Raw genomic sequence first — 20,069 nt, forward strand, 5'->3', positions numbered from 1 at the left:
GATGCGTTACGATAATGGAAGTTTATGGGCGCGTTAACGGATCCGTTACATAGCGTTAGTGCCTGGATGTTCGGGCGCCCCATTCAAAGTGAATAGGGTCTGGGTCGGGTACTGTTCTGGTACAGACTGGCACCCGAACTTTTTTTTTTTTTTTTAACTGTTCAGCCGAACCCGAATATCCAGGTGTCCGTCTGTTATGATCCTTAGTGGTTGAGGATCAGAAAATACTCCAGCTAAGTAACAAAACATAGGACAAGCTTTAGGGAGGTGGTAAACTGGACTGACCGCAAATCTGAACCTATCCAACACACTAGAGGTAGTAAAAAACCCTTACAAAATATCCACACTGAGATTTCAAGAACCCAAGCACCAACTAACGGTGTGGGGGGAGAAACTCAGTCCCCTAGAGCAACCAGCAAGCGAGGAAATCACATTTTAGCAAGCTGGACAAGAAACATGATGAATGCTGATAATCAAAAAATAAACAAACAAAAACTTAGCTTGTCTTGGAGAGACTGGGAGCAAGGTAGTCACAAGGAATCTGAAGAGCACTGAATACATTGAGAGCAGGCAAGGAACTGAGTATCCAGGTGAGCTAAATAGGAAACCAACCAAGGATAACGAACCAGCTGATGCTGCCAACCTGCAGAAAGACAACACTACACAGTACCGCTTGTGACCACTAGAGGGAGCCCAAAAATAGAGTTCACAACAGTACCCCCCCCTTGAGGAGGGGTCACTGAACCCTCATCAAGACCCCCAGGGCGATCAGGATGAGCCGCGTGGAAGACACAAACCAAATCGGCCGCATGAACATCAGAGGCGACAACCCAGGAATTATCCTCCTGACCATAGCCCTTCCACTTAACCAAATACTGAAGCCTCCGTCTAGAGATACGAGAATCCAAAATCTTCTCCACCACGTACTCCAATTCGCCCTCGACCAGCACCGGAGCAGGAGGCTCAACAGAAGGAACCACAGGTACCACATACCTCCGCAACAAAGACCTATGGAACACATTATGAATGGCAAACGATGCTGGGAGATCCAAACGAAAAGACACCGGGTTAAGGATTTCCAAGATCTTATAAGGACCGATGAAGCGAGGCTTGAATTTAGGAGAGGAGACCTTCATAGGAACATACCGAGAAGACAGCCACACCAAATCCCCAACACGAAGTCGGGGACCCACACCGCGGCGGCGGTTGGCAAAGCGCTGAGCCTTCTCCTGTGACAACCTCAAATTGTCCACCACATGGTTCCAAATCTGCTGCAACCTATCCACCACAGAATCCACCCCAGGACAGTCAGAAGACTCAACCTGACCCGAGGAAAAACGAGGATGGAAACCAGAATTGCAGAAAAAAGGCAAAACCAAAGTAGCAGAACTAGCCCGATTATTAAGGGCAAACTCGGCCAATGGCAAAAAAGTCACCCAATCATCCTGATCAGCAGAAACAAAACATCTCAAATAAGTTTCCAACGTCTGATTAGTTCGCTCGGTTTGGCCATTAGTCTGAGGATGGAAGGCCGACGAAAAAGACAAATCAATGCCCATCTTAGCACAAAAAGTCCGCCAAAACCTGGACACAAACTGGGATCCTCTATCAGACACAATATTTTCAGGAATGCCATGCAAGCGAACCACATTCTGAAAAAATAGAGGAACCAAATCGGAGGAAGAAGGCAACTTAGGCAAGGGCACCAAATGGACCATCTTGGAAAAACGATCAAACACCACCCAGATGACAGACATTTTCTGAGATACTGGAAGATCCGAAATAAAATCCATGGAAATGTGCGTCCAAGGCCTTTTCGGAATAGGCAAAGGCAAACCGCTGGCACGAGAACAGCAAGGCTTAGCCCGAGCACAAATCCCACAAGACTGCACAAAGGAACGCACATCCCGCGACAAGGAAGGCCACCAGAAGGACCTAGCCACCAAATCTCTGGTACCAAAAATCCCAGCATGACCCGCCAACACCGAAGAATGAACCTCGGAAATAACTCTGCTGGTCCATCTATCCGGAACAAACAGTCTCTCTGGTGGACAACGGTCAGGTCTATCCGCCTAAAATTTCTGCAGCACTCATCGCAAATCTGGGGAAATGGCAGACAAAATCACTCCCTCTCTGAGAATACCAGCCGGCTCAGAAACTCCCGGAGAGTCAGACACAAAACTCCTAGAAAGTGCATCAGCTTTCACGTTCTTCGAACCAGGCAGGTATGAGACCACGAAGTTGAAACGGGAGAAAAACAACGACCAACGAGCCTGTCTAGGATTCAGGCGCTTGGCAGATTCAAGGTAAATCAGATTTTTGTGATCAGTCAATACCACCACACGATGTTTAGCTCCTTCGAGCCAATGTCGCCACTCCTCAAATGCCCACTTCATAGCCAACAACTCCCGATTACCAACATCATAATTCCGCTCGGCAGGCGAAAACTTTCTTGAAAAGAAAGCACATGGCTTCATCACAGAGCCATCAGAGCTTCTCTGCGACAAAACAGCCCCTGCTCCAATCTCAGAAGCATGAACCTCGACCTGGAAGGGGAGAGAGACATCTGGCTGACATAAGACTGGAGCTGAAGAAAACCGGTGCTTCAGCTCCCGAAAGGCCTCCACGGCCGCAGGAGACCAGTTAGTCACATCAGAACCCTTCTTGGTCAAATCCGTCAAAGGTTTAACCACGCTAGAAAAATTAGCGATGAAACGACGGTAAAAATTAGCAAAACCCAAGAACTTCTGAAGACTCTTAACAGACGTGGGCTGAGTCCAGTCATGAATAGCCTGGACCTTGACTGGGTCCATCTCCACAGTAGAAGGAGAAAAAATAAAACCCAAAAAGGAGACCTTCTGTACTCCGAAGAGGCATTTTGAGCCCTTCACAAATAAAGCATTAGCACGCAGGACCTGAAACACCATCCTGACCTGCTTCACATGGGACTCCCAATCATCAGAAAAGACCAAAATGTCATCCAGATAAACAATCATAAATTTATCCAGATATTCTCGGAAGATGTCATGCATGAAGGACTGAAACACAGAAGGAGCATTAGAGAGTCCAAAAGGCATCACCAAGTACTCAAAATGGCCTTCAGGCGTATTAAATGCTGTTTTCCATTCATCTCCCTGCTTAATGCGCACAAGGTTATACGCACCACGGAGATCTATCTTGGTGAACCAACTGGCACCCTTAATCCGAGCAAACAAATCAGACAATAGTGGTAAAGGATACTGAAATTTGACTGTGATTTTATTCAGAAGACGATAATCTATACAAGGTCTCAAAGAACCGTCCTTCTTGGCCACAAAAAAAAATCCTGCACCAAGAGGGGAAGAGGATGGGCGAATATGTCCCTTCTCCAAAGACTCCTTTATATAACTCCGCATCGCGGCATGCTCTGGTATAGACAGATTAAAAAGTCGTCCCTTAGGGAATTTACTACCAGGAATTAAATTTATAGCACAGTCACAATCCCTATGAGGGGGCAGGGCACTGGACCTGGGCTCATCAAATACATCCTGGTAGTCAGACAAAAACTCAGGGACCTCAGAAGGAGTGGAAGAAGCAATAGACACCAACGGAGCATCGCCATGAATTCCCTGACAACCCCAACTTGACACAGACATAGCTTTCCAATCCAAAACTGGATTATGAGCCTGCAGCCATGGCAGACCCAAAACGACAACATCATGCAAATTATGCAGAACAAGAAAGCGAATCACCTCCTGATGTACGGGAGTCATGCACATGGTCATTTGCGTCCAATACTGAGGCTTATTCTCAGCCAATGGCGTAGCATCAATTCCCCTCAGAGGAATAGGAAATTCCAAAGGCTCCAGGACAAAACCACAGCGCCTGGCAAACGACAAATCCATCAGATTCAGGGCAGCACCCGAATCCACAAAAGCCATAACCGGGTAGGACGACAAAGAACAAATCAAAGTAACAGACAAAATAAATTTAGGCTGCATAGTACCAATGGTGACAGGTTTAGCGATTTTTTTTTAAGCGTTTAGAGCATGCTGAGATAACATGAGTAGAATCACCACAGTAAAAGCACAACCCATTTTGACGTCTATGACTTTGTCGCTCAATTCTGGTCAGGGTTCGGTCACATTGCATAGACTCAGGTCTCTGTTCAGAAAATACCGCCAAAGGATGAGCAGATTTGCGCTCCCGCAAACCCGATCAACCTGAATGGCTAAAGCCATAGAATCACTCAGACTTGTAGGGGTGGGAAACCCCACCATAACATTCTTAACGGCCTCAGAAAGACCTTCTCTGAAATTTGCAGCCAGGGCACACTCATTCCATTGAGTAAGCACCGACCATTTCTGAAATTTTTGACAATACACCTCTGCTTCATCCTGACCTTGAGAGATAGCCAGCAACGCTTTTTCTGCCTGATTCTCAAGATTAGGCTCCTCATAAAGCAGTCCAAGAGCCAGAAAAAATGCATCTACATTAAGCAATGCAGGATCTCCTGGCGCCAGAGAGAAAGCCCAATCTTGAGGGTCGCCACGCAACAAGGAGATAACAATTTTAACTTGCTGAGCGGAATCACCAGAGGAACGAGGTCTCAGAGATAGAAATAACTTACAATTATTCTTAAAATTTAGAAACCTAGATCTATCTCCAGAAAACAACTCAGGAATGGGTATCTTTGGTTCTGACATAGGGCTATGAATAACAAAATCCTGAATACTTTGCACCCGTGCAGTAAGATGATCCACACTAGAAGTCAGAGTCTGAACATTCATGTCTGCAGCTGAGCTCAAAACCACCCAGAGTTCAAGGGGATGAAAGAAGCTAAACAGACTGCAGCAAAGGAAAAGCGGGAGGAAAAAAAAAAAAAATGTACTCAGGTCTTCTTTTTATCCCACTTCTGCGATGCATTAAACACTTTTTGGCCTGCTCTACTGTTATGATCCTTAGTGGTTGAGGATCACAAAATACTCCAGCTAAGTAACAAAACATAGGACAAGCTTTAGGGAGGTGGTAACCTGGACTGACCGCAAATCTGAACCTATCCAACACACTAGAGGTAGTAAAAAACCCTTACAAAATATCCACACTGAGATTTCAAGAACCCCCGCACCAACTAACGGTGTGGGGGGAGAAACTCAGTCCCCTAGAGCAACCAGCAAGCGAGGAAATCACATTTTAGCAAGCTGGACAAGAAACATGATGAATGCTGATAATCAAAAAATAAACAAACAAAAACTTAGCTTGTCTTGGAGAGACGGGGAGCAAGGTAGTCACAAGGAATCTGAAGAGCACTGAATACATTGAGAGCAGGCAAGGAACTGAGTATCCAGGTGAGCTAAATAGGAAACCAACCAAGGATAACGAACCAGCTGATGCTGCCAACCTGCAGAAAGACAACACTACACAGTACCGCTTGTGACCACTAGAGGGAGCCCAAAAATAGAGTTCACAACATCCGTCCATCTCTAATAATGACCCAAAACACACAGCTGAAGAATGGCAAAGAGCAATTCATTGGACTCATCTGAAGTGGCCTCCACCGAGGCCTGATCTAAATCTTATTGGACATCTGTGGAAGGGGCTGAAACATACAGTCTGGAGAAGGCACCCTTCACACCTGATACAGACTGAGCAATTTGCTCAAGAGGAGCAGGTCAAAACGCCCTGGACAGGTGCAAATGTCTCACTGAAAGTTACAGAAATTGTTAGTTTGCAGTGATTACCTCAAAAGGTTGTGCAACAAAAGCAAAATTAAAGGGAACTGGTCAGGTTCCCCACGCCCTCCAAACCAGCGTCATCGCGCCTCATTTCGGCAGCGTTAATGCACCTCTGTAACGGGGTGTATGCTTCCCGGCTTCAGAGTTACACTGCGCATGATCGGAAGTGGAGAAGAGAGGCTCACAGTTATGCATAGTGCATCTCTGAGGACGAGAAGCGTACACCCGGCTACAGAGGTGCAGTGATCCTGCCAAAATAAGCCATGCCAGATTTGCAGGAGCTGGCAATGACGCATACACGGGCTTAATAACTTGGAAAGAAGGCACACTAGTCTGTAGAAACTAATGCTGTATCGACTAGTCAAAGCCCTAATTATCATTCGAAAAGTAGAGGTTAAAACTACTTTCCTTAAACATAGATTTCAGTGAATGGCGTTATACAGGGGTGGATAGGTAGGGAATTTAGTCATACATAAGTTAATACAGCTGGGTCAGAGTGCATGTGGAACCTGACAGGTTCCCTTTAAGCTAAGAGTGCCATCTTTTTTTCCAGGCAATTTGCATAATTTTTTTTTAAAGTTTCTGTTGAACCACAATTCTAAAGCAATGTGTGATTTTCATTAGTTGATATTCAGTAAGTTTAATTTGAAAACAACCATTGACAGTTTCAAGTTATTTCAGTGATCATTGTAGGTTTTTCTTACTTTAATAGAAGGGAACAAACAATTTGGTTCACGAGTGTCTTTATGTCATATTGTTATTATTGAAAATGCTATTGCTCACATAAAACCAGGAAAATGATTTAAATAGTTGACGTGATTAAATTATTTGTACAGTATCATTGGAAAGGTGTGTACTATACTTTAGGATTTAATATATGAAAAAATAGTATTACTTGTGAGATCTGAAGATCGAATATGCCTACACATCATACTATCTTTCAGTGAGCACAGTGCATGGTTTTCGATGTAACAAACGTAACGATCGCTATTCAGCTATTTCACACACAATCCTGATCCTTGTTCTATATAAACCACTTGTCTGACATTTGCTAATTTTTAGTTATGATCTGACAGTTGAAATAATTATCTGCTCGTTTAAATGAACCGTTACAGCATTTTACAACCTCTAATGCTTAAAAAGAACCTGTCAACATGAAAATGCAGTCCAATCTGCAGGCACCATATTATAGAGCAGGGAAAACAGAGTAGATTGATATAGAGTTTTGTGAGAAAAGATTTGCTATAACCTTTGTTTTAACCATTTAAACATCTGCTCTTTATCTGATTTTCGGTCCAATGGGTGGTCCGATCAGTGACTGACAGCATTCTTTGTATAAGAGTGCATACAGAGATGGCTGTCAGTCACTGATCAGACTGCTGAAAGTCACAGAAACAGCAAATTAAATGAATAAAAAGGTTATGCTCAATCTTTTGTCACAAAACTATATATCAATCTGCTCAGCTCACCCTGCTCTATAACAGGCTGTCTGGAGAGTGGACTGCAACATCATGGTGACGGGTTCTCTTTAAAAGTCTATCAAATATAAATTGTAGTCATTCATAAAAGCACAGACAAAACAAAAAGCAGTTTTCCATAAAACAATGATTCAGGCAAGAAAATCAAACAGATTTTTTTTTCCCCCTTTAGGGACGCTGGTTCACTTTTTGTCCACATCCGTTTCACATATAGGTCGAAATGCTTTGTGCATGTTAGTAACCATGTAAATCCTACTTGTAAAGTACATAAATATATAGACAAAGGCAAAACAATCTAAAGGCCCCGTCTCACATAGCGAGATCGCTAGCGAGATCGCTGCTGAGTCACAAGTTTTGTGACGCAACAGCGACCTCCATAGCGATCTCGCTATGTGTGACACGTACCAGCGATCAGGCCCCTGCTGCGAGATCGCTGGTCGTGTCGGAATGGCCTGGACCTTTTTTTGGTCGTTGAGGCCCCGCTGACATCGCTGAATCGGTGTGTGTGACACCGATCCAGCGATGTCTTCACTGGTAACCAGGGTAAACATCGGGTTACTAAGCGCAGGGCCGCGCTTAGTAACCCGATGTTTACCCTGGTTACCAGCGTAAATGTAAAAAAAAACAAACAGTACATACTCGCCTTTCGGTGTCCAGGTCCCTGGCCGTCTGCTTCCTGCTCTCACTGACTGCCGGCCGTACAGTGAGAAGTGAGAGCACAGCAGTGACGTCACCGCTGCGCTCTGCTCTCACTGTACGGCCGGATCTCAGTCAGAGCAGGAAGCAGACGGCAAGGGACCTGGACACCGAAAGGCGAGTATGTACTGTTTGTTTTTTTTGGTAACCAGGGTAAACATCGGGTTACTAAGCGCGGCCCTGCGCTTAGTAACCCGATGTTTACCCTGGTTACCCGGGTGCTGCAGGGGGACTTCGGCATCGTTGAAGACAGTTTCAACGATGCCGAAGTCGTTCCCCTGATCGTTGGTCGCTGGAGAGCGGTCTGTGTGACAGCTCCCCAGCGACCACACAGCGACTTACCAACGATCACGGCCAGGTCGTATCGCTGGTCGTGATCGTTGGTAAATCGCTATGTGAGACGGGGCCTTAAGGCAATACCAAGGAGCTTACATTCTAAGTACCTGAGGCAAAGGGAGATAAAGTGACTTGCCCAAGGTCACACGGAGCAGGTAATGAAACACAGTCCAGTGCTGTAGAGCCATTCCTCCTCCCTATGACAATCTGCATAAATAAATGTTAGTTTATGTGAGGTGTATAAAGCTCAGCTACATTAGTCCTGCCAAGTCAGTTTAGTAAATCGAATAAGTCAGGTAATTCCAGTTAAATAACTTAGTGTTCAATAATAACTCTCCTTTGACATAACTAATGACCTCAATATTCAGATTACTAATCCATGCAAAGTGCACTGAAAATCACATTAGTAATTTGGCAGCATGCTGAACCTTAGATCACATAGTTACCGTAAATCAGTTCATTAAAGATACATTTACCACCAGTTCTTAGTGAGAAAGATTGTTAACATTCAATGTGGAAATGTCTCTAAGCATGCTAATTTATGTTCACACTTACCAGTTCTAGTCTACTCGTTCTCCATAATTGTGGGATGTCTGCAAACTGCTTGAACATGCCTTTTAAGTTCACCATCACTATAGCGGCTAACACTGTCTAGAACAGAAATATACGCCACTTTTCATTTAAGGCCATACAATAAGTATAACAAATTCACCCTTTGCACAAAAAAGTAAGACTAAGTCATTAAAATTAAATCCCTTTAACCAGTAATTATTCCCAGGGAGAGTGTCCTCTTTGCAATGGCTCTAGCCAATTGAAGGGCATACCGCTTAGGTCCCTCCTCTATGTCACTGGATAAGAGTTGTCTGAAGCAGACACGCCATACATTACATGCATTTGGCAGCTCATGTAGTTAACTCACATGAAAACTGTGGTCATTTGTAAGGTGTTACTTTCAGAAACAGTTAATCTATAGTTAATAAACGTGGCAGCACTAACACAAGAAAGTGTTCACATACCTGGGGCAAGGGTTCAAAGAGGTATCCAACGACCAATATGACCACCAGCACCATTAAAGAGGATAAGAGACCTGCAATCTAATTGTATAGGCCAACTATTAACAAAATCACTGCACAAATATTACATACAAACCTTTTTATAAATTGCATAACACAATACATGATACATGTTTGCTCAGACACTAAGGGGTTTGTCTGAAACTAAAGTTGATTTTAATCCTAAATGTCTATCCATTTAATGTAATCATCTGATCGCTTTTTTAATATATTTTAAATCAAACAGATCCTATCATTCCCTCTCTCAATCGAACAGCTTTATTTTATTTTTCACTTCCGTTTTGAAGACATTTTGTTTGAGAATCCCCAGTGCATGCTGGCATGATACTAAACTGGAAATCATCAAGGGGCTGGTGATGCAGGCAGCTGCTTTCCCCACCTTGAAATGAAGCATCATCGGTGACATCAGATTTAAAGGCTGGAGCTGCAGTCACTGCTCTCTCTGCTCATGCGGTTTCCCTTTCTAAATGTGCACTGACAGTGTGCTCTCTTGCCAACTCAACCCTTCTCATTATACCCGGCAAGGGAGCGCACTGTCACTGTGTATTGAAAAGGAATATGTCAGGATCCTGTAGTCCTTCTGCAAATTGACCACTAGTGGTGGCTAATATTTACTTTGCTAAATCGTGCTGCAATTCCACTCTGTCACTGGAGGCTGTTGTTGTGTTCCTGCAATCGCCCTTTAATAATATGGCAGATATTGAACCTGTAACAGCCATCTTGTTTCCCGTTTGGGCCTACTTAAAGATACATGGAACATTTACTCATTGCTTGAGTACTGTGTGTCTAGCAGTTGTCTAGCTCCAGTCTCCAGCTCCTGAACTGTTTTACCCAGACTGTTCTCATTCATCTCCGGATTGTGTCTAGAACTCCCACTGCTACGTCCAAGACCTCTAGCTCTGCTTGCTGAACCCTGCTTGTACTCCTATGGCCATCAGATTCCAGCTGTTCCAACAGTATCGCAACAATACCACACAGTGTGCATGGAGCTTTTACTGAGCACATTGTGGTGTTCCCATTAAGGTAAGATGAGAAATGCCTTGAGGCTGCCGAACATTTTAACGTTTTATTATTAGCTGCATCAGATAATTGTCATTTAATTCTAATGTATATTTGATTAGTAGTACATCTCACATATTGGATCTTACAAGTTACAAGACGACATTTAGGTTTTCTCTGAAGTCTAGCAGTGTTTCGGAGTAAAACGCCGGGCTGTTAATGCACAACCAGACTCTGATTCATGCTGCCCACGATTCTGGCAGAATAAATCTAATAACTGGTTCTCTTCAAGGGGTAAATTCAAAAGAAGTGGTACAAATTATTTGAATTTAATTTAATGTATAACACAGAAAATTAAAAGAATATAAATAAACACAAACCCTTTCAATAAGTAACAAAGTTTAAAAGTGGCATACTGTAGATTAGCTCGTCTGTGCTGCGTATTCATATTTTTTACTGGTTTTTATGCAGAAAATATGTCATATTATAAATATACCAAACCTAACTTAGTATATGGTTAAAAAACAAATCACCCTAAAATATTTTCAAGAACAAATGTCTGTATTATAGTTTTCAGTGTGACAGCTTCACTTACTACTATTACAACAAGGACAGGCCACACTTCCAATATTCTCTCAGCACAAGAGCTTTTTTTCACACATCGAATTGTGGAACATACGGTATTACTATTCCAAGATTAATTAAGATGTACTTTGGTTGTGGGAAAACACATTGAATAATATTGTAACAGGATTAAAAAGGTATTTCTCCAACATGAATGACATACCTGTGTATTTCCCCCAGTGCTTTCCTGGACCAGACTACGAGACATTGAACAAGTTACAGCAAATGTTTGAAAGAAAGAGCCAAGAGAATTGCACAATCCGAGGGCAATGAGTTCCTGGAAATTGCAAACAGTTGAATGTGAGATTTTATGCACTAAAAGGGAGCCTTTTTGTAGTTTTACTGTCACCAAACTAATTACACTGCTGGGTAGGGTAATTCAAGACAAGTTCAAGCATAGCATCCTCGCTGCAAATAAATGAATCTTTATGTAAATGAAGCAGCTAGTGGATAGATCTGTCACATTATTCCCTGCCCAGCGCCACCCCCATGGAACTGAAGTCTGTTTGGTGTTGCTGATACAAGTAACATAGCGGAGCTGAAAAGGTGAACTAAGTACATGGGAGAGGCAGTTGGTGAAAACTAATATTAAGGAGCGCTATACTAGCAATTCTGCTGTTTGTCAATCTTGTTTTTACAACATGCACCGCACAGTACAAATTACCGGTACTAGTTAACTTGAATGGATTGTCCAGACTTAGGGTACAAGTCTGCAGTCACTTTATGTGGATTCTCTAATACCGGGAGCGGGCGATCATGTGACCGCAAGTATGTGATTTACTTACTTCCCGCCACATCTCAACTAGACGTGTCCAGCCAAGCTCAATACGCTTGCATGGAGCGAGGCCATGCCCATCTAGTTGCCACATGACCATATGTATGCAAATCACATACCTGTGTCTGCCACCGGCCCTGAAGAATCCGCACAGCGCACATAGAGTGACTGCAAACTTGTACCTGGTCAACCCCTTTAATTCTGATGATCAGCACAAGTTTATCAATACCAGGTTTACATAAAATATGTTTAAAGCGGGTGTCCACTATTGGAAAACCTCTTCCTAAATGCTAAAGTGCTCTAGATGAAAAAAAAAAAAAAACACATACAGTACCTCTTGAATTGACGTTGTTCTAGCAATGCATCTGCTGGCAATTTACGCTATTAGTAGCCGCAGATGAGCGTAGTCTTCATAGCTCAGCCAGACGCAAGAGTGAAGGCTGAAGTGATCACATGACAATGTCACGAGACCACCGGGAGACATAGCACTGACACTGCTAGAATGACTGTTGTGTGTGTGTGTGTGTGTGTGTGTGTGTGTGTGTGTGTGTGTGTGTGTGTGTGTATATATATCTCTATCAAAAAAATAAAGGGAACACTTAAGTATATAACACAGCCCACGTAGTATATAACACAGCCCACGCAGTATATAACACAGCCCACGCAGTATATAACACTGCCCACGCAGTATATAACACAGCCCACGTAACAGACAGCCACGTAGTATATAGCACAGCCACGTAGTATATAGCAGCCACATAGTATATAACACAGCCCATGTAATATATAGCACAGCCCATGTAATATATAGCACAGCAAACGCAGTATATAGCACAGGCCACGTAGTATATAACACAGCCCATGCAGTATATAACACAGCCCACGTAGTATGGAGCAGTGTGGGCACCATATCCCTGTTAAAAAAAAAAAATTAAAATAAAAAACAGTTATATACTCACCCTCCGGCATCCAGCGAAGCTGTGCCGATGCTGCCACCAGCTTCTGTTCCCAGTGATGCATTGTGAAATTACCAGATGACTTAGCGGTCTAGCGAGACGGCAAGCTGGCGGAAGCATCGCGCGCATCGGTGGACGGCGGAAGGTGAGAATAGCACAATTTTTTATTTTTTTTTAATTATTTTTAACATTACATCGTTTTACTATTGATGCTGCATAGGCAGCATCAATAGTAAAAAGTTGGTCCGGGATGGGGTGACACACTGGCGCTGACTGGAGGGGAGTAGGGAGGGGGCACTGACTGGAGGAGAGTAGGGAGGGGCCAATTCGCAGCCGGACTAGGCCTGTCGCCGATTAGTCGCGGCCTGCAGGCTGCGACCAATCAGCGACGCGGGATTTCCGTAACGGAAGTTAGTTAGACAGACAGACAGACGGAAGTGCCCTTAGACAATTATATAGATAGATTCTCAAGACACCCTCAAAGGAGTGGTTCTGCAGGTGGGGACCACAGACCACATCTCAGCACCAATGCTTTCTGGCTGATGTTTTGGTCACTTTTGAATGTTGGTTGTGCTTTCACACTCGTGGTAGCATGAGACTGACTCTACAACCCACAGGTTCCTCAGGTAGTGCAGCTCATCCAGGATGGCACATCAATGTGAGTTTTGGCAAGAAGGTTTTCTGTGTCTGTCAGCATTGTGTCCAAAGGCTGGAGGCGCTACCAGGAGACAGGCCAGTACACCAGGAGACGTGGAGGGGGCCGTAAGAGGGCAACAACCCAGCAGCAGGACCGCTACCTCCACCTTTGTGCAAGGAGGAACAAGAGGAGCACTGCCAGAGCCCTGCAAAATGACCTCCAGCAGGCCACAAACGTGCATGTGTCTGCACAAATGTTTAGAAATCGACTCCATGAGAATGGTCTGAGTGCCCGACATCCAAAGATGGGGGTTGTGCTCACAGCCCAACACTGTGCAGGACGCTTGGCATTTGCCACAGAACACCAGGACTGGCAAATTCGCCACTGGCGCCCTGTGCTCTTCACAGATGAAAGCAGGTTCACACTGAGCACATGTGACAGATGAGCCAGAGTCTGGAGATGCTGTGGAGAGCGATCTGCTGACTGCAACATCCTTCAGCATGACCGGTTTGGCAGTGGGTCAGTAATGGTGTGGGGTGGCATTTCTTTGGAGGGCAGCACAGCCCTCCATGTGCTCGCCAGAGGTAGCCTGACTGCCATTAGGTACCAAGATGAGATCCACAGACCCCTTGTGAGACCATATGCTGGTGCGGTGGGCCCTGGGTTCCTCTTAATGCAGGACAATGCCAGACCTTATGTGGCTGGAGTGTGTCAGCAGTTCCTGCAAGATGAAGTCATTGAAGCTATGGACTGGCCCGTTCGTTCCCCAGACCTGAATCCGATTGAGCACATCTGGGACATCATGTCTTGCTCCATCCACCAACGTCACGTTGCACCACAGACTGTCCAAGAGTTGGCAGATGCTTTAGTCCAGGTCTGGGAGTAGATCCCTCAGGAGACCATCTGCCGCCTCATCAGGTGCATGCCCAAGCGTTGTACAATAGGGGGGTTATACAGGCACGTGGAGTCCACACACAATACTGAGCATCTTTTCCTTGTCATGAGGCATTTCCACTGAAGTTGGATCAGCCTGTAACTTAATTTTCCACTTTGATTTTGAGTATCATTCCAAATCCAGACCTCCATGGGATATTCATTTGGGTTTACATTGATAATTGTTATGTTTTATTGTTCTGAACACATTCCACTATGCAAAAAATTTGCAACTGGAATATTTCATTCAGATATCTAGGATGTGGTATTTTAGTGTTCCCTTACTTTTTTTGAGCAGTATATATATATATACATACACACAAACACACTGTTTTGTTTTTTTTTTGCTTTATCAACAGAGCTGTGTTAGAGTTTGCGCTTTGCAGCCCAAACTGTAATTAGCTTTTTTTTGTACTATTTTGGGGTATATTGTATCATTTTGATAATATTTTTGGGAGGCAGAGTTTTTCTTTCACTGTGTTCACAGCGCGGGATAAATAACATTATAAATTTTATAGTTCCGGTCACTAAATGTGTAGTGATACTATTAGGTCCTGTAAGGTCAATAATGGCATACCTGTCATGTAAGCATGATATATGTCCAGCGGTAATCCTGACCTATTCTTATACTAGACCTTTATGATAGCCAGCAGCTCTGAACAGTGGTCCTCAGGTTGGAACACGTTTTATAAGCCAGAGAATTGTATGAGCTCTTTCCCCAGCTGGCCCACCCATACTAACCCAAAAAGGGCCTATTGAAGCCACATCCCATGCCATTAAGATAACAGCTGATTGAAATGGTTTCAGAAGGTTTTTTTTTAACAAATGCGGCTGCCATGGCAAGACATTAGTAGCTGCAAGCAGAGATCTTGACAATTAAAAATGATGAAGAATTGAAACAAAAAGTATTTTAGAAAGATACATCAATTTTCAATACAGGAAAACCATAGTATTGGTGGAACTTTGAACAAGCTTTATTATTATTATGCCTATTAAGTCAATCTAATAATATAATATACATAAGAGAGAAGGCCAAGTAGATCAATTCAATTTATTAAATAAGTTATTGACAAATATACAAATACTAGCTCTACAAAACACATGGCACTGTACAGGACTTTTGTGAATAGATGAGATTTAGAAAAATCTCCAATCTGAGGCTGCCCACTCTTTTATTAAGTAAAAATAGAAGTTCCAGCCTGGCGATTTCTACTTTTTAATGTCAAAATTCCTTACAGGTTCTAATTCAAAATATTAATAGTTTTTTTGCACACCCACCTGATTTCCACTAACTGCATATCCATGTTTAAGTGCAAATATTTTTGCCATTGAAATGGTCATGGAGAATCCAACAATTGCTATGGCCACTGCATCCACAAAAACTGCAGAGAAAAGGCTAACATCTGGGAGATCAGGGGGTCTAAACCTACAAAATAAAAATTCTATTTAAGGTTGATACATTCTCTCAAAAAAAAAAAAATTGATACATTTTTAAAAGAGGTTGGCATGCTTGAAATCGCTAAATGAGCCGTGTATTGCCACCTTTGCTCTCTCTGGTGTGATGGACAGATACAAGTATAGCATGATATTGGTAGAAGGGGAGGTAACAACACGTGGGTGGTGACTGATTAGCTGCACAATTGTAAGCTCCTTAAGTAAAGCAAAGCGCAGAGAAGGGCCATGGAGGAGATAAGCAAGTTGTATTATAGGGCACTATGGCAGATTTGTATTGCAGTAACAGCGCCTACTCCGAGCACTATTATGTGATGCTATATTGTCACTGCTATGTTTAAACACTCTTACAGATGCATATACCGTATATGACTAGCACAATGATATACTGTTACTATGCTGGCACTTTCCATTACTGTAGGGGCACTGCACTATGGTATAAAGTGAGGACAGCCTGCAGCAAGTAATACAGCCCCCAACGAAGCCCACGCGTGTTGGGGCTGCATACACAGTGTCCCCGAGTGGTGATCATGGGTAAGAGCAGTTTCTAGCATGATTCAGGGTGATTTTGTTCCCTTATGCCAGTCTCACTCGTCCAGATATTTCCGGTACCGGAGAACACTGTACCGAAGTTATCCGTGTCCGTGTGCTCACGTGGTACATCCGTGTGGGATCCGTGTGTGATGTCCGTATGTCTGTGTTTAGCATCCGTATGCTGTCCGTGTATTGAAACAATTTGTTTCAATTTTAATCCCTTGACTTTAAAAAAAGCACACGGATGGCATCCATAAGTCTACGTTCACATTAGCGTTCAACGCCGCAGCGTCGCCGCATGCGTCATGCGCCCCTATATTTAACATGGGGGCGCATGGACATGCGTTGTGCTGCGTTGTGCGACGCATGCGGTTTTTTGGCCGCAAGCGTTGGGCGCAGAGAACGCAGCAAGTTGCATTTTTTTTGCGTCCAACTTTCGGCGAAAAAGGACGCATGCGTCGCAAAACGCAGCGTTTTAGCGTGCGTTTTGTTGCGTTTTTGTTTGCGTTGCGTCGCTGACGCAGCGGCGCACAACGCAAATGTGAACGTAGCCTAAGCGGTACGTGTTTACACGCACCCATTGACTAATGGGTCCATGTGATCCATGCGCTCCCACGAACACTGACATGTCTCCTTGTTTTGCACACTGACATGGTCCGTGAAAACACGCTGACATGTGCAGAGACACATTCATTTTAATGTGTCTACGTGTGTCAGTGTCTCCGGAACGTGAGGAAACACGTACCGGAGCCACTGACGTGTGACACTGGCCTTAAAGTGTTATACACCCCTTTTTTTCTACTTTGGTTACATGAATCTCTGGTGGTTGCTTTTTCTCTCACTATCTCAATTAGTGCTGCATCCTTATTTTGATTTACTTTATTCCTCTATTACCTTTACGTGGGTAGCATGAGATGGTGGGTGTCCTTGTCTCCATTGAGTTTCATAGTTATATATGGGAACATTTATTGATTATATGCACTTGCACTTTTAATCAATTTGCTGCTATCTTCTGCTCTTTCCTACCACTATAATATACAGTAGGTGGACTCTGTGTTTTACATCTGTGATATCATTTATCCATCTTTGTTTTCAATTTGATTATTACTATGTTCTTGTTGTGTTTTACATATTTTACATTTTGATCGAATTTTATTCTGGGACATTTTTTGCTCTTTTTTTCTTTTGGTAGAGCAAGTAATACAGGCAGCCTTGAAAAGTTTGCTGTGACATAGGTCTGTATGCTGCAAGAGTTGAAGCTGGAACATTATTGTGCCTTCCAAAAGACTGTTACATACTGTGAATGAAGACCTAATATCATTTCACAGTCTAAGATGTCTTACCCAGTTGGGATGTTGCCAACCACATCTACATCATAGGACTTTTGAAAATTAAGTGCGGCTGAAACTCCAGTTGAGATTATAACCTATGGGAAAAATTGAAACGTTACAAGTCTAAACATAGAAAATGCATTGCAGTCATATCACTCCATTTCAAGACCACTACCAAAAGCATTGTTTTTTTTATCGGTGTCTTAGTTCTACTAATTCCAGAAATGTAGAAACGTGTGTCTAGTTTACAACAATGGGATACAATGATAGGGATATTTTAGCAGTCTATGTGAAGTCCCTCTATTTTTCTGATCCTCTAATGGAAATTAATATTTTTAGGCATCACAGCAAACAACTGAACGACAAAACATTGGCCATGTGTTGCCAACTACGGTGATCGTTAAGAAGGGAATATGCCTTTCTTATACAAGTCTACATTCACCATGTCAAGGAAAAAGATCTGGTCCAAAGAACTGCTGTGAGGACTTTATTTCTGCTGAACATGCATGACACACTGTACACATTACTTCTGCAGGGAAACATTTAAATACAGATATTTCATGAAGTCCAATACTTACAACAATTATCTCCATTGGAATGGGAACTGGCAATTTCTTTTTAAATCGATCATTAATTTCTTTAGCACCCAGCAGTAAGAGTACACATATAATCCCGGTAATAAACGTGGCGACATTGGTTGTTGGGATATTGGATAAAACGGCTATTAATCGCTGAAACGGACAAAGACACGTTAAAGGTATCCAGACTCTGACCAGTGTAGGAATCGGACTAACGCATTATTGGTAGGTCAGCACAGAAAATCTAAATATATCCATACATCAAGAAACCGGTCAAGGCTAATGCTTCTGCTCTCCTGGAACCTGGTCACGTCCTTCGGGTTTTACGATCTGCATCCCATCACTGAGCACCACTGTATGTCAAGAGTGTTTTCTTTAAGTCTGGAAATTTGGTGAAAGCTCCATTCTACTAGGTTTAATTCTGAGGAACTCTTTAATGGCAAAATATTTTTATTGGCAATTATATAGTCACAATAAATATGGTTGATGTCATAAAAGGGAATGTAATTCAAAAATGATCTACTCTTTAAATTGTTTATATAAATGAATAGAAAAAAAAACAAAGGTAATATGAAGAAGAAAACATTTTTAACCACTCAATCCGCATTACAACTGCAGTCATTATGGGGCCTTATTCCTCAGCGCCATTTTAAAACGGCAGTGAGAAATAACTAAATACCACAGGTGACAACTGTATATGACAGCTAACACCCTGCGGCATTGATTTTGGAACCAATCGGGGTCACTTAACACCTTAAATGCTCTTGACAATCGCAAAAGCAACATCTAACTGGCTAAAAAGGGGTTAAAACATCCTCTTCAATCAAAATCGTGTGTTCCGGTAGTTGCATTAGCACCCCAAGGTCACCTGATGTCTTAGTGGCCTGTTAGTTCCTGCTATATAAGCAGGGTCTAACAGGCTATGTCTGTGAAAAACTGACAAGTTTCAGGCACTGCAGTACACGAGTATCAAAGTAAAAAATATTCATGCCCCACAGTGGGACCAAGTGAAAAAGTAAAAAAAAAAAAAAAAAAGTGAAATAAAATATGTAAAAAATTTGGAAAATTACACCCAAAAAGCGTACAAAATCCACAAAAACCCACTTTGCCACTAAACGCAGCATTTGCGTTAAAACAAAAAAAAGGTACACATAATTGGTATTAATGCAACCGGAAGAACTCAAACTATAAAACTGTCTCAGTATTTATTCGGTATGGAGAACACCAAATAAAAAGAAAACAACAAAACAGAAATGTTGCTTTTTCACCATACTGACTAAAATGCTAATGAAAACATCAAACTGACCAGCAAAAAAAACAAGCCCAAACAATGCTATTTCAGAAAAAAAAAAAAGTTACAGATCTCAAAATATGGCAATGCAAAAACAAGTACATTTTTGTAAAATATTGCAAAATATTGTTTTTAGTGCGTAAAAGTAACAAAGCATAAAAAACAATATTATCTGGTATCATTATAATCAAACAGACCCCAAAAATAAATCGGTCTTATCACTTTTACGGCATGGTGAACAACGCAAAAAAATACATATAAAATTAATAACTGAATTGCTGTTTTTTGTTTACTCTGGGTCTGAAAAATCTGAATAAAAAGTGATATTTTCTTTTTTTAATTAAAAAAAAAAGCATTTTACCGTGTGATTATAGCAAAACAAAGAAAAAAAAAAAAAGATAAAAAGATAAATCTGGTATCACTAATCGCACCGACCTGAAGACTAAAGCAATCTTATCACTTATAAACATGCGATGAACGCTGTAAAAATTAAAAAATAAGAACTATTCTTCGTTTGGCCAAACTGTATTTTCTGAGAACATATTGGGCAGTGGCGTAACTACAAAGTTATGGGCCCCGGTGCGAACTTCCAAATGGGCCCCCCCCCCCCCCGCCATAAAATTCAATGTAACCCCCATAGAATACAATGCAGCCCCCCTCAT

General features: G+C 42.5%; 1 protein-coding gene across 2 annotated transcripts in view; it reads right to left on the minus strand.

Moving 5' to 3' along the window:
- SLC26A5 (solute carrier family 26 member 5) overlaps window positions 1-20,069 on the minus strand; it is a 103,931-nt gene that overhangs the window by 17,069 nt on the left and 66,793 nt on the right. Inside the window, exons 7-12 of one of the 2 annotated variants that reach the window (XR_013215740.1) lie at window positions 18,117-18,269; window positions 17,551-17,633; window positions 15,500-15,647; window positions 11,084-11,197; window positions 9,241-9,318; window positions 8,780-8,871 (exon numbers count right to left, since the gene is read on the minus strand). Coding sequence is in view for 1 of the 2 variants with exons in the window: in XM_077264732.1 (XP_077120847.1) it covers window positions 8,780-8,875; window positions 9,241-9,318; window positions 11,084-11,197; window positions 15,500-15,647; window positions 17,551-17,633; window positions 18,117-18,269 (672 nt within the window). In the remaining variant the exon portion in view is untranslated. Of the gene's footprint in view, window positions 1-8,779; window positions 8,876-9,240; window positions 9,319-11,083; window positions 11,198-15,499; window positions 15,648-17,550; window positions 17,634-18,116; window positions 18,270-20,069 lie in introns of both variants that reach the window. The other variant, XM_077264732.1, reaches the window with a different exon arrangement.

The sequence above is a fragment of the Ranitomeya variabilis genome, chromosome 5 (assembly GCF_051348905.1).
Source record: "Ranitomeya variabilis isolate aRanVar5 chromosome 5, aRanVar5.hap1, whole genome shotgun sequence".
In the NCBI taxonomy this organism is placed as follows: Eukaryota; Metazoa; Chordata; class Amphibia; order Anura; family Dendrobatidae; genus Ranitomeya; species Ranitomeya variabilis.